This window comes from Ammodytes marinus (genome assembly GCF_949987685.1).
Source record: "Ammodytes marinus genome assembly, chromosome: 2".
NCBI classification, from domain to species: Eukaryota; Metazoa; Chordata; class Actinopteri; order Uranoscopiformes; family Ammodytidae; genus Ammodytes; species Ammodytes marinus.
The window spans coordinates 9,222,461-9,238,473 of NC_137231.1; the positions used below are offsets into that span (position 1 = coordinate 9,222,461).

The 16,013-nt window shown below is 44.2% G+C and overlaps 1 protein-coding gene across 2 annotated transcripts in view; it reads right to left on the reverse strand.

The window, feature by feature from the left end:
- fbrsl1 (fibrosin-like 1) overlaps positions 1-16,013 on the reverse strand; it is a 190,762-nt gene that overhangs the window by 149,855 nt on the left and 24,894 nt on the right. For both annotated transcript variants that reach the window (XM_080040480.1, XM_080040479.1), the window contains exon 2: positions 3,050-3,151. In XM_080040480.1, the coding sequence (XP_079896606.1) occupies positions 3,050-3,151 (102 nt within the window). The remainder of the gene's footprint in view (positions 1-3,049; positions 3,152-16,013) is intronic.

Below are 16,013 nucleotides of genomic sequence, written 5' to 3' on the forward strand. Positions count from 1 at the left end.
CCGCTCTACTCAAACCTCTCTGCTCCCTCTCACTACTGCCACCACAGAGCAGGCCAGAAGAGAGGGGAGGGGAAACTGCACTGAAGGGCAAAATCTGGGGATACAAAAAGGGCCAAAAGTGTGATTCTAGTGGGAATGTGGTCGTGCGTGTGTGTGTGTGTGTGTGTGTGTGTGTGTTGCAAGTGCACTTAAGTATGCATGCATATGCATGTGTTTGTGTGAGTGTAGGTGCATATGTGCATATGTGGTAGCAGGCCAAGGCCATTTGGAATTAGCCTTTACTGTGTAGAGTTCATTCAACTTGGAGCATTCTGAGTAGAAAGAGAGGCTTATTTAAATGATAATGAGGGACAATCCATTGGATTTAGTGCCGGTGAAGGGAGGCAAAGAGGGGGAGGGAAAGGGGGGGATCCATTAAAACGCCAGCGGTTCATAAGCCATAGGGTCGGCATCCAGCTAAACACTCTCTCTTAAAAGCCATTATACATGGCTCTCAATGGATTTCTGCAGCGCTTAGGACTTCAAAAGGATTTAAGAACCCGCCCCAGAGAGGGATTGAGGGGGAGGAGGAGGGGGGATGTGTGTGTGTGTGTGTTGTATGCTTGTGTGTGTGTGTGTGCGCACGCGGTTGTTATGGTGGTTGGTGGCGAGAGGGATGGGGCGGATGCTGGCGGCATTTAAGGGTTAACTAAACAGCCCGGAGAAGAGAAATGTTGCTAAATCCGCCCCCTAATCCTCTCCTCATTTCCATGCCCCCTCCTCCACTCTCCTTACAGAAAAAAAAGAAAGAAAGAAAAAAGAAAAACATGGCGACAAGAGAGGTGGGTCCGGTCCAGCTTCTTCTATCCCCATCACTGTAGTTTTTATGGTAGCAGGGAGTGTGGCCAATCAGAGCTAGTTGGATCATGATGAGGTTAAAGGGATACAAACATGTATGTATGCCTTATTTGGCAGGAAAATCAGGGATCTAGGTGGGTTTGGGTTTGGGAGCATGTGGGTGGGTGTGGGTGGATACAGGAGGGTGTTAGAGACCCTGACAGCTCCACAACTGCCACCACACAACCCCCTCCTCCCCTCCACCACCTCATATTTCCCTAATCCCTGTGTGGCTTAGTGCCGGGGCCCCGCTGCACCGCGGGCACAATTACCTAGTCAAAATAAACAGATAAAGACCCAACCATGGCAATGAACAAACAGCAATCCCCCTGCAATTTTTTTCTTAAACTCCCTGCTCCCCAAATTGATGCATGACTGTTTTTTACAGGCAGGCGCGGCCACATGTCGCATTTGTCTCTATTTCCTTTGGCGGTAAGACAAGAGAAATCCATTTTACTCGTTGCAGGCGTGGCATCATTAGTTAAGAGCTCTCAAAGCTGGGAAACCACTTTGATGTGGTGGAGCTTTTTTGTATTAATTTAATTATTATTTTTTAAAATAACATCTTGTAGTAAAGCCCAATATGGTGGCGGAGATTTCACTGGGCTGAAAGAAATATAGTGGAGACTGATAAACGTGTTGGTGAGAAATCTGGCAGTGTGTGTGTGTCATGTTCCGGCCTTTACTGAGAGGACACACTCGCGCACACACACACACACACACACACACACACACACACACACACACACACACACACACACACACACACACACACACACACACACACACACACACACACACACACACACACACACACACACACACACACACACACACACACACACACACACACAAACAAGACAAAGAGAAAAGAGATACAGTAGGTAAAGACAGACAGAGGGTGGGAGATGGAGAGATATGGATGCCGTGGCTACAACAATCAGTGTCTGTGCACCATTTATTTGGCAGCAGATTAGAGAGACATGCCAGATCTAACACCGTCGGCGATTACAGCGAGCAATTTTCAACATCCCCCCCAGCCCCCACCACCACTCTCCCACCCCCCTTATCCTAACCCTCACCCATCCTTCTCACTGCTTGTCGTATTTCCCTGTCAGAGCTGTCAACCGGCTTCGTTCTTTTATCTGACAAGCCTGCCTCTTCCTCCTGACTTTTTCATTAAAAGACAGCCTTTTACACAGATTCAAGAGAGACAGTACAGGGGGGGAGCATGAGGACAGAGCACAAGCGAAACACAGCAGCAAGAGGCTTACAGTAAAAGAGGATGAAGATTGAAAAAAAAAATAGGCTGAGGGATTTTTCTTTTCTCCATCAGGCTGGATTTGCAATTGGAATGCTGAATAGCTTAAAACAATGTGCTTAATAAGTTCATTAAAATCTTTTTCTCTCCATCATTTTACCCGAGCTGGAAAAGGGAAGCTTACATTTTTTTCCCTTCCTCTCCTCTCTCTCTCCTCCTGCTGCTTTCGTCAGCTAAATGAACAGTCTGATTGAATTTACGTAGGTTTGGGGAGGCCTAGCGCTTGACAGGCATTAGTTAGGAAGCATATTTCTACATTCATTTAAAATGAGCCGCTTGGGGATTTTGCATAAATTCTCATTACTTCCCCTGTATCTTAAATTGCATTATTTCATTCCTTATTGCTGAACCAATGCCTGGCCTCCCATTTTTTCTTCTTCTTGCCACCTACTCAGATGGATGCCGGCTGGCTGCGGGTGATAATTGGAACGGTTCCTTTAACTGGTTCCATTCTGGGGGTCGGCGCTGCACCTGGCTGAACCGCGTTAGGTCATGTCTACATTTAACCGCGCCGTGCTTTAAATAATGCCAGGGCCAACTAGGTGATGCTGTGTGACCCAGCCTAATCCTTTTCCTGTCTGTGTGCTGCCAGCCAACCGGGTCTTTTTTCCCCCCAACGCGCGCAGGATTTATGAGGTGATAGATGGAAACAGCAGGAGCTACTGCACCGACTGCCCTCTGATCTCAGGCTGAATGTTGCAGTGGCCCGGCCTGCTCTCTCTCTCTCTCTCTCTCTCGCTGTATATCCCACCTCAGGGGTTCCCATGTCTTGGCCTGTGAAAGTGGATAGCTTGGCTCTCTGTAGGAGGGCTGTGTAGAAGGGGGGGGAAAGTGTCTGGTACAAGGACTCACCTCGCTGAGCTGCTCCTTGGAGTTGCTCCTGTGCGCTCGGCCGAGCTCCTGCACCGTCTCGTCCTCGCTGACTTTGACCGGACGTAGAGCCAAAGGTTTGATCTGCGGGGGGGCAGAAAAAATGAGGACATTTACAAATCTATCATAGGAACCAAAGCACTGTGTTCACAACTAAGCAATATACTGTGAGAGGCAGTGATTTGTGGTTACTTTTCACACATTGGAAAGGCATTAAGTATTATCCGAAAAGCTGCTCTGATGTAACAGTTATAAGCCACTCTGCAGTGATTTACAATTAGAAAGTGGCAAGTATAAAGATCCAATGTGTTCCATATCAAAAGACCGTGTCAGTGTTGTTTTGCCAGTTTGATTGAAATGAACGACTTCACATGAGCACACCATTGTATTATTTTGCTTTTATGTATTCACTACTCATATCATATTTTTCAGTCTTTTATTCCCAAAAAACATCTTCCATCTTGCTTACCGCTAAATGTGTTTCAAAATAGGAGTGAACATTATGTCTGCGTGTCTTTTGTGGAAGTCTTGTTTTCACAGAATTGCAATTTGGATGAAAAGAGGGATTGATTAAAATATCTTCTAAGTGCATTCAGGAGCTACTGCGTAAATCAACTCAGAAGAAACAAAACATATCTTATGATGCGCAAGATTTTTTTAAACATTTTGTCTGAACTCAGAGCGACAGGAAATGTAATGAAAGGGATAGGGGTAAGACATGCAACAAAGGTGGATGCTGTATGTTGCATGTGCCTTATCCATTCTGCCCCTTTCAATTTCTCAAGTCAACTTATGCAAGCTAGGACAAAACTTCACCCGGTTAGAGTTCATACCAGACTTTAATAAACAACAATCTATGGCTACACATGACCCCAGGACTTACAAGAAGAAGGATAAAATAAACACACACACAAAATTGTACATGACAAAAAGAGAGCAGAAATACATTCAAATACAAAAATACAAGCAGTTATTTTTTCTACTGAAGAATAAATAAGTAAAACAGCAGTATTTTAATAATCCTCTTGATTCTTGTTCAAACAAAAACATTAGTTTTTAGATTATATAATGATCTTTAGAACACCTCTGACATACAGTATTACCATTGTGTTTGGGTTAATTAAACTTCCAGATGCCATCCTATTCCCTGTCACTCTTGCAGCTAGCTATGCATAACAATACACCATAACTACAATGGCTTCAACTGACTTTGAAAGTGCTATTCTTAACCCAAAGGAAACGCAAACTCAGTGTCTCACAAATCATTCAGTCTGTCAGTTTGTGCTTTGGCTAAATGCAAAGCAGAACCTGCTGTAGCAAAAAACACCTGCAACCCTAGACCCCCACCTACTGTTGCTGTGCCCACCAGCTAGCAACAATGGCATGACCAACTGTGACCATGTACTACAGTAGTCATGTGGATTAATTAAGGACATTACTGTTAATTTTGTTTCCATTTTTTGGACTGTGTTGCATTAGACCTATTTAAAGTAGAGATTGTTTCTAAATGTTCAAATTTTTTATCATTGTAATACAATTAATTCGAATTTTCCAATATCCGTCTTGGACATACTTTGCATATTCAATGATGGTAGCACATTTTGTATTTATTGCTAGTTTTCCTGGTCTTGAAAATAGCCAAATGACAACAACAATAACAAAATGTAATCCTAGTAAAATATGTCATCTATCAGCAGTTTAAATATACAAATCTCAAGTCATCTACATACGATCAGTCACCCACATCATGGTAACGCTAATGCAAACATGGACGGCTTGTTTTATTGCAGGCCATCAAGACCTGCAGTTTGGCATGCATCCAAATTCCCAGCCAGATGGGAGGTTGGCGAGCTCAGCGAGGAAGACTCTCCAGCACCAGCCAATCCCAACCTTCCGTCCTGCTCTGCCACCTTGGAGTATACAGTGGCGATGGCCGCGGGGTGTAATCCATTTGACTAGTAGTTTGCGTGTAGCAGCTCCCCCGGGTGGCACACGTGGTGGCTGGCCCCGTTCTCCTGATCTCCACTGTAATTTAAGCAGATCACTGCTACAATTAACCTTTCCCGGTAAATATCAATTATGGCCCCCGGCTGAGCTAGAATTAAAAGGGTCATCAGCTAATCTGACAGGTCCTGTACGCTGCCACCTGGCTGGGAGAGCGGGAGGAGAGGCAAGGCGGGCAGAGAGAGAGAGAGTGTTTGTCTACCCCGGTGCCCACCAGCTCACATGCCAAGTAGGCACAATTCCCTTTTAATTACCCTGCCGCCGCCAGGGCAAAGCATGCTGATTGGCCAAGGGGCATTAGCAGTGCACTGAGGTCAACAGTGACAGGAGTGGGCAGAGTGAGTAGAGGAGTGCTGTAGAAGAGGACGAGAGCTGCTGCCATGCCAAGCAATCAGGGTGTAAGAGTTGGAAAAGGAAGAGAAACCTGCGGGTGGGCCTAATCAGGTTTGACTTCCACCTCTACCCCGCCATTCCTTCTGCATCTCTCGCTCTCTCGACTAGCTGTCAGCCTAATCACTCCTCCAATCTCAAAATAGATTGTGGCCTTTTTGATTTCTTTTTCAATGAGAGAACAATCCTCCTTGGCAGGCGGGCATGGAGGCAGAGACGGAGCGTCAAGGTACAGTTGGCGTCGCCCGTCAAGTGCAGCCGTTGATTACTCTGTTTACCCAGCATTAGTGTTGCTGACAAATTCCTGAAGGCGCCCCAAAGTGTTTCCGTCTCCACTGGGGCCTGTGGCTACATTACCCAGTGAGCAATCAACTTGGCTATTGATCAGAGCGCAGCGTCTAATTAGCTGCCTAGGTTAATGATGCAGCTTGCGAAGGACCGTTCCCCCAGCTGCTGTTGGACGGGACAGGAGAGCAATTGATCTAGGCAGGAATTCACCAACTCTTGACAAAAGATTGGCACCCCCCCCTCCCCCAATGCCTGTGATTAAGGCAGGGACTAATTTCCTGTCTGGGGAGGTGTTTAATTGGCCCTAAGCTCCCGACTGTACAGCTTTCATGTGTTGTTTTTTCTTATTTGTGTACTCATTAATGTTAAAGGACAAGTGAGTCAGCTCCAGGGTGGAGCTAATGGTCTCTACTGAGATGTGATCGGTTGCAAACGGTGACACTGCAGTTCAAGGTCATGATGCCTTTCCACTATGCCTCGGTTGATGCTTTTGTAATGCATTATGCAGCCCTAAAGGAGCAGTCCTTGGTTGCCTAGCTGTTTAAAGAATTAAGTATTTATTTATTTATTTGTGTGTTTACATTGAAGGAGCGAACCATGCAGTACTGGGGCAAGGTTAATCAGGTTGACGCTGCAAGTGAATGTGGTTAATCTGTGTGTGTGTGTGTGTGTGTGGGTGGGGTTGGGGGGGGGGGGTTAAGAGTACTGACAGAAGAGACGTAGTAAAAACATAGCTAAGTAAGGGCCTGCGTTTTACATGAATAATGTACTGGAAATTAGCTCCATTAGTCTCGGTATTGAACATGTCTGCAGTCCCTCTCTGGAGGCCGCCGCTCTGTGCTCTTTAATTATCTTCAGAGGGCCCTCCAGCATCTTAATTTCCCCCCAAAGTTGAGTATAGTGCCGACTCCGGTCTCTGCTCATTTATACTAATCTAAACCCTGAGTGAAGTCGCAAAGCCATCCTGCTTAGAAAGGGGCTAGTCAAAGGCATCGATGGAGAGAGACAGTGGTGGTTTACATCATTTCATTTTAGGCTAACTTCCCTTTTCCCCTTCACTCTTCCTCACTCTACTTAGGAGTGTCGATCAATCTGTGGCCTGTCTGCAGGGAAATAGAGGCTGGTGGTGGGTAATGCTTTGTTGTCCTGCTCCTATGATCCTTCCTTCTTCACCTTGTATGGGATTGTAGAGGGGGGGGGGGGGCATCAGATGGTCTCCCACCTTTTTGTCCTTGTTGAATAAGATAAGCTGTTAGTCGTGACCTTGCCTTTCCAGCTCCTGTCGCTCTGCCTCTCGTCTCCCTGGCCTGCCGTCACCTGTGGAGAGCGCTCTGGGAGGCTGCAGTGGCCCAGCCTTGTCCCAGTGTCAATCCTCATTACCCCGAGATCTTGGACCTTGAACCCCACCGGCCCCCATCCTTTCAATAGCTGTCTGGATGCTCTTCAGTTCACACTACATCGCTCCAATCTTCCAATCTTCTCTGCCGGGCTTCCAATGCACCGGGCCGTGAGGAGACGAGGGGCAATTCAAGGCAAGGGGAGGGCTGAGGAGGACGGATACAGATCCTTCCTCTAATTTGCTCTGAAAAGTGTCCTGCGCAAAGGACCCTCACCCCCATTAACCCAGCGACAGGCTGCTACTGCTGCTTGGGGAGGCATCTGCAGCGTGTAGGTGTGTGTGTGTGTGTGTGTGAAGGGGACCGCACATGCACATGCACGTACACACACACACACACACACACACACACACACACACACACACACACACACACACACACACACAGGGGTGGGCGAAGGCATCTAGGCGCTCAGTGCCGGGCTCCGGCACCGGCTCAATCTATCGGCTCATTATCCCCCCCGCCCAGGCCGGGGTGCAGACAAGTGCACTTTAGGGCCACAGGCCAAATTGATTCATCTGCCTTCATTTTCTTCAGGCTCAGAAGTGGCAGCTGCTCAGAGGCAGGGGGATGGAGCGTTAAGATGGTGAGAGACAGAGATGGGAGAGAGAGGGAAGGAGAGAGAAAGAGAGAGAGGGGTCTCTGATAGAGTGAGACGGAGGAGGGAGGCGTCAAGAGAAAGAGGTGTTCCTGGCTTTGTTCCTCATTTCACTTTTCCGCTTGCTCCCTCCTCTCTCTCTCCCTCTCCCTCTCTCACTCACTTTACAGCCCAACCAACACCTCCCTCCCTCCCTTGCAATCGCTATCAAGACATGCACTCACTCCCCCACCAAGTCCCAAGTTGGAAATTAGCCCAAGGACAAGCTAGTGGATTTACTACAGGGAGAGCAAATGGATTTTTGCTTTTATTTTGACGAGTCCCAGTGTATCCATTACGCCTTTTAATCATACATTATTCATAGAGTTCGCCTCATAATAAATGACCACATAAAAGAGGTACACATATTATACAAGGCCTAAAATGCCCCCATAACTCTCTCATTCTCTCTCTCCTGGTGCACTCAGAAGAACTACATCACAATTTGTAAGCTGGTTCACAAATATGAGCCTGCGACATCGCAGCAGGATGGCGTTTCTATTCCCAGCTAATGACACCGGGGCACAACAAGAGTCGATTAAAATCAACACTTGTATAAATGAGGTACGGAGTGGAAACAAGTGAGGGGGCATGACCTATAAGCCATCCAGCATGTCCCTCTGCACAATAATTGCAGTGTAAAATTTTGGCACAGTGTTAAGCTAACTAGGGTGGCCACCGCGACCGCCCAACATTGTAACAAAGCAGTCAACCTGAAAGCGGAGCCTCTTACTCAGCCTGATTCCCATCCAACGGGGACCTCAGGAGAGCTGCCTGAGTGTCCCACAGGGCCCTGCCTGGAACAGATGAACTGGGGAGAGTAGCACTCCCTGCGGGCCCCGGGGTCTCTCCAATCACTCTCACCATATGCCTCCTGGGGGAGTGAGGGAACAAGGCAGAGAGCAGAGAAGGGGAGGTGCACCTGCTCCCTAATACGAGCCCATCCCTCAGCACCTGTCCCGGGGGTTCACTGGCAAGCGCAACTCTCTCACACACACACAGCCACCCACACACACACACCTCACCTGTCAGAAAGGACCATATGAACAGTATCTGCTCTGCACTGATAAGCACAAGGCCTTCCAGCAGAAAACACTCCAGCCCCCCCCCCCCCCCCCCAACCCCCACCCCTCGACTCCCACTCCAAGGCAAAGCATTTCTCAGAGCTACCAACAACAATTAGGTAGATGATGTCAAAATGCTAATGATGTTATTGGAAGGAAAGCAAGGGAGCGATTGTCACGGATCTGTGTTTTGCTCTACATTGCCAGGGCCAACATTATGCTGATCTTCCTCCTCTCTTGTTGCTCAGGGGGGAAAAAGGCAATTTTTTTTGCGTTGAAAGCAGCAAGCGCTTTTTAGAAAAGATCTTACGCATGCTAACAAGAGAAATTCTAATGGTGTTCACTTTGGATGGTGCACATTTTTCTTCTTCTTTTTTTTCAACTCAACATGATTATTATTTGCAAGTCAAAGTTCACTTTGGCTTTTTAAAAGGGAATATTCAAAGTCAGTAAAACAACTTCAGGTTGTGGAAGGACATGTGGAAATGCCCCATTTGCACTTAGTGGTCAGCAAAACATTTTGCGGAGTAAGAGAGATAGAAGATAGAAAAAAAATATGTAAAGCTTCCCATTATGTAACATTTTGATAGTTGAATGGGATCTGTAGCTCAAAGTATGCAAGATTTAAAGTGAGCAAAACAATAAGAAAAAGAAAGGGAGTAATAACGATGCAGATAATAATAGTGTGAATGCTTGGAAGCAACCAGATAAGGTTACTCATTTTACAAATACATCATAACATCGTAAACTACTTCTACAATATAAATAACTATGGACACAGAAAGGGATGGAACTAAATTTAAAATATGATTGTATCTTTCAGATATTAGGGTGAGATCAAATGTGCCTCCTATGCAGGTCAAAGTGCATGAGTGAGACACTGCTCAACACTGTGACCTAAATTACTGGGGGAATGCTGCATCAATCACGGATTCTGCAACAGTTTCATGTGGAAAAGGATTGACCAGTTATGACCCTCAACTCCATAACCCTTAAATGGACAGAGATAACACTGGCGTAAATACTCTTATCAGCTGATAGGAGTTTGTTGGAGGGACATATCAGTGGTCCAGACAGATTAAAAAATGACAGGATGTCTGACTAGACACAGAGATTTTCACAATTTAAACACACAGGTTGGCTAAACAGGAGATACTGCTCTCTGTAAATAATCAGCAAATCCACATATGTAACACATAAAAAACATTAAAAAGATTTAGGGTAATGACAAACTAATTGTGATATTTTCTTTAGGAATTTGACAGAGTTTTTAACAATGCAACATTATTAATGGCCCAAATCCGAATACTCTCTCCTGTCCACCCATGTTATTGTCACTGTCATTATATGTTTCTTGGCGAGGTGTGAACTGGAAGGCAAATTTCATTGTTCTGTAACGGTGCATATGACAACAAATAAATCTGACTTCTGACTTCACTTTAATTCAATTTACAAACTTTTCATCACCAATTACTTTACCACTGAATACCACTGATCAGCCTACGAAAGACTCAAGTTATGCTAAACTGCTATAACACTATTCCAGTTTTTAACACTTTAAAATGATCTTGTTAGCAGTCGAAGAAATTACATTTTTGGATGTGCAACATTCACACTATCTCCTACGAGAATGTGAGATTGCACTTGATAACTTTGTCACCCTCACACGTACTTTAAGAAATGTTTAATTTCCTCTAATGCAATCTGAAATAATTATCAGTTGAAGCCAAAATAGGTGCCGCAAAAAAGGCCCCTTTTAACAAGTCCACCAAACACACACACACACACACACACACACACACACACACCTTAAAACTAGCTATCATTCACCACAACATAATTAAAACACTGAAGATGAGATTGTGAGGTAAAGGAAATGAGCAAATGATTAAAAAAAAATGTTAGATGAAGAACAGTCTAAAACTTACAATCACTCTAACTTTAGACTAAGGTCTTCAATCAGGTAAGGAAATGGTTCTTTAATGGAATGTCTGAGTAAGATCGTGCTGTGTTTCTTAATCACTATGCTATTGCTTTAGCACAATGTGCGACTGACCATTTGACACACAGGATTCTGAAGAAAGTAGCTTTTTCCTTAATAACATAATTGGGGGATTAGTTTTTTTAAATTATTTCAGTGTGGTTTATGTCTTCTCTTTTTCATACCAATGGCAAACTACCTTTTACTTAACTACCTTTCCTGGGGTCCATATGGCAAGTAAATGACTAAACTGTTCCAGTTTATGAAAGCTTTTAAACCTGTCACTGTCTGGATCATTCAATAGAAAACGAGAAATGATGCATTTTACACCTCTACCAACCGAAGCAGTGACTGTTTAGCATACATGCCATAAATGTGTTGTTCACGCCGATCACTGTACACTAAAACATAACCAATACGGATATCTGTATTTGTCACTTACCGGTACAGTAGAAATCAGAAAACATAACTCAATTATGGCTGATTATAACCATGCTTTGACATAAACACATTTCCGTAGTTATACTTTAAATTAGGTTGTTAATGAATTGTGACCAAGCTATGAACTGCACAGGGAATTTTACAGTTACATAAAAATCATGTCAATTGTCTTGTTTAAGTGGAAATTCCTTTCACTTAGCAAATGGTAGGTACAGTCTTGCATTCATGGACAGAAATATATATATACTGTATATATATTTGTATCGGCCCAGAGAAGCACTCATATTGATTGAGCTTTTTAATGTAGTATGGTATGGTATTAGTTGATCTGGAGGATTTATTGAGCAGCAGAGGCATGTCATCAGGGGGGAGAAAAAGTTTAGAACTAAGAGAGAGAAACTGGGAGTTTTTGAGAGAAAGATGAGGTCTAGGCAAGGAGTCAGGAGGTAGTTTGCAGTCAGAGAGTGAGAACTAGAGGCCTGGAGAGAGACAGCCAGAGTGCTCTGGGCTTTTTAATAGGAGGCAGATGCAACACATGTAATGAATCAGCTTCGGCTCGACGCAGCCTCCCTCTGATGTCTGAGCACCCGTCTTGCCCTTGAAAAACTTCTGGGACCTTATCTCATGCCTGCACAGCACACTGCCAGTGAATTTAGAAGGAAGTGTTATGTGTTGGATGAAGGAGAGGAGAGTTAGGGGAGTTAAAGTGTGTGTATGTGTACTGGCACACTCGTATGCATTTATATCTGTGTGTGGGCTGGGATATAACATTATATAACATTTTCATACATGGTGGTATAAGACTTTACTCAACATTCATCAATCTATGGTGTAATTATTAAGCTTGTCCTTACTGTTAAAATGCATGTAATAGCATGCTATGTATTGCATTTATGCATTTGTATGATGTATTTTGCTAAAAGCGTATTTTATTTATATTTAAAAAATTATATTAATAAAAACACAATAGCCAACAATCACATTTAAAGATAAATACATTTTCAACAACCATCTGTCATCTTTATGAACATATTTTCATATTTAATTGTGTAATCCTCTTTTCCCCACTCTGTTGTTAGTCATAACAACACGTGTCAAATTAGAAAAAAAATATGGATATATTGTAAGCTTTTTTAACAGTATTTAGTATCTGAAAATGTCCTAGAGTCCTACTTTATTTCCCTTTAACAAAGATAAATAATTCCTTCCAGCTAAAGCCTTTTTAACCAACCAAAGGATCATTGCTCTTTTGACTTGGGGCAAATTGGTTGATTGGTAGCGTATCATACTGCCGTCACACTGGCTTTCATCTATCTCCATAGGCCGGCCTGCATAAGGAATGTTTTAAATCCCTATAAGCCCAGATGCAGAAAGCATGCAGCATGTGCACCTGTGCACAAAACATATGAAGGCTGCTGAGAATAATGGGGGTGGGGTCACAAGAGGCAGTGAGAAGACAGAGGCTCTGGAAAGAAGGGGAGATATTCATGCATTATCCCTCACAAAACAGCAATGTGGACAATTAAAGGAGCTTGTACATGTCAGGTAAGGAGGGAGTGAGTCAAGGATAGTCGAAGCCTTTCGAAAGAGGAGAGGAACTACGCAGAAGGCCTCCTCCCAGTCGTTTGGGTGTTTGGCTGTGACATCTCTGCTGCCATTTCCATCACTCCTGCTTGGACTAGAAGCAATAGGTTTGTGGAGGAGATCAAGGAAAAGGAGGAGGAGGCGTAGAAGGGAGGATGAGAGGATTCTAAAGCTTTGGGTTGGTATGGAAATCAGGTCTTGGAAGGAAGCAAAAAGAACGGTAAAGCAGATTGAATCAGCCGTTGACATGACAGCACCCAGCCTTTAACGCGCATCTACTGCTTGTGCAATTACATGGGTGCATTTGCATCTATATGATCCCTGGAAACGCTGTCATGTGCTGGGATTTGAGCGAGCTATCTGCGCGTGTGTTTGTGCATGTGTGTATGTGTGTGTGTGTGTCTCTGTGTGTGACTGTATTCAAAACGTTAGATGATCTGACAGGCGCTGCTTGTCACAATGTACACTACATAAAATGAGGATGCAGTCGCTAGAAGAGGATCATGTCCATTGTGTTAATAGGGATAATAGTGATTTAATAAGCTTACAGGCGGATTCACTATGCATGCTAATTGGCAAGGCCCCTCAGATGTAGCTTCCTCCCCTATCCCCCCATGACTGGGAATACATTGAATATTCCTGAATATTTAACAGATTTAAAGTCTAACTGTAAATCTGTGCCACTTAAAGGTGTAGAAAGTTAACACGACTTAATTAAGTGGTGGCTTAATCTCAGATGTGTACGCCAATTCTTTTTCTACTACTCGTTCTGGGGTTGAGTGATGTCAATAGCTGTTTAGGTTAAATCATCCATTGTGATACAGAAATTATATTGTGCTATTCAAATGAAATTATGTGTTAAAAAAACAATTAAGGCTATTACTAGAATGTAAATAAACATGTACAGTATAATCAAGTAATTGCATAAGCTCTTTAAAATTAGGAAAAACATTCATATTTTTTTTCTATTTTTATATTTTACCCTTGATAGAACTAAAACCATTCCAAACAGACTTGGTGACTACTCTAGTGGATTAATGTAAGTTTTATTACTCTGTTTTCATACATTACATCTGTGTTGTCCAGAAATTCCATTTGGATGGTCTTGGACGATTTATTTTAAGTCTGAAATGTGTCTTGCAAATGTTGCATTTCTAAACAACAACCTCAAATGCAAAGATATTTTGATATCCAATTTCACTTTGACATCAAATGTTAAGACAACCAGTTATGCTAACTGCTCCCCCCTTTTTACTTCAACACTGCTGGATCTACCCTAACATGCTACCGTGAATGTCACATCTTAAATTAAGGGCAAGAAAACCAAAGATGACCCATATTCACAACTCGCTGTCTCACTGTTGTGTTTTTCTCGGTTTGCTCCCCTTCCAGCAACGAACACTCAGGGTGTATTCACACATGGAAAGTCCGTTAGTTCACTTGCTTTGGTCCAGACCAAATAGAATTTGGATTTTTTTGTTTGGTGTGGTCCACTTTCATATTGCCCCTTTTGCAAGTGAACCAGCATTACGAAGCAAAACCACACGTGATCTAAGGTCATTCATTCATTGGACAGACATTCTGGGGTGGAGAGAAGCAGGAAGAACGAAGTAAAAACTGCGAATTTATCATTGATATAATATGGAGTTAAAAATAATAAAAATGCCTACATCTAGCCTATAAATAAAGAAGAAAAAAATCTAATTATTGTTGTTTCATATGTTTATAATATGTAGCCCTATGACAATGCCACGTTATGTGGCTTCTAGCCTACGATGTGAAACATAATTTTTACTGTATTTTTGCTGCTGGACGCGCGACTCGCGTGAAGAATAGGCTCAAACTGAAACACAGCTGATTAAGCTGTGTATCAGCTGGGTGTCAGTTCGGCGCAGTTCAGCACCAAACTGACACGGGGACAGTATTGACGGTCCCGTTGGGAAGAACAATAAAAACACACACTTCATGCAAAGCGCAGCGTGAACCTGTTGGCACTGTAGGCTACGGGAGACGCTCCTCTCCATCTGATCGCTGATCCGCACGCATCATTATCAAATGTAATATTTTCGCTCGGGGCTCCCGGTCAAACCACAACTAATCTTCCTAACAATGGCGACAACAACACTTTCCCATAATGTGAAGCTGATGGCGATTTATTAAAAAAGAAAAGAAAGAAAAGGCGCAGTGCTTCCTGCAATTGGGTCGGATCGAGTCCAGCCAAATTCACACCACAAACGAATTGCAGCAGAGTGCGTTTTGAAGCGCATCGAGACTACCTCTTCAGCTGGGTCTCGGAGCGTTTGTTTGGTCCGCCCCCGAGTGCGATTGCTGTATTCACACCTGTCTGAAAGATGCGCACCGAAGGTGGAAGTGCACCTGAGTTCGTTTCAACCGAACTAAACACAGCATGTGTGAATACACCCTCATACATTACAGTATACACAGTGACACTCTGCCACTTCCAGCACACTAGAAAACACAATGTGTCACTTCTGTCTCTTTCATGTATAAGGGCTTTGTTTGGGCATCCACTCGATGGCAGCAACACACTAAAACAGTGAAGTAAGCTCCCAAACACACATGTGGAGTTGCAGTTGTAAAAATGTCAACAGCATGGAAATCACAGCATATGAACTAGCTAGTAGGGAAGGCAGACGGGCGGTCGGGGGGAGGTGAGCTGTGAATGTGGAAATGACAAGAGAATATTGGGAGGCTAATTGTCTTGAGGAGCGGCCCGGGCGACCGGCAGGGTGAGAAGTCAGGGGCTTTGGCTTCCCAGGGCACACCACTGCTAGGGTAATTGTGCCACGATCTTGACCTCGCAATGCTTAATCCCGCCCTCCGCTCTTCCTCTCTTTATCCCTCTACCTTTCTTTAACTCTCTCTTCCCCTCGCTGAAGCTGGAGAGGAGCTGGGATCTGCTCTCTGCTCTAATGATGTCAGCTCCCCGGAGAAAGCATCTGTCTGCTGAATCTCAACAGCTAGCCTTCAAAGTCTCAGCCTGACCCAGTAGCTGGAGGGAGGCCTGAAAGATAGTGGGGGAGAATCTGTCCACCAGACGGTACTACTGCAACAAACCAAAACAATAGCATGCACAGGAGCCCTCAAGGGGGCCACAACAAGTCCTGATCCTCTCACTGCGCTTCTATCCATGGACGTC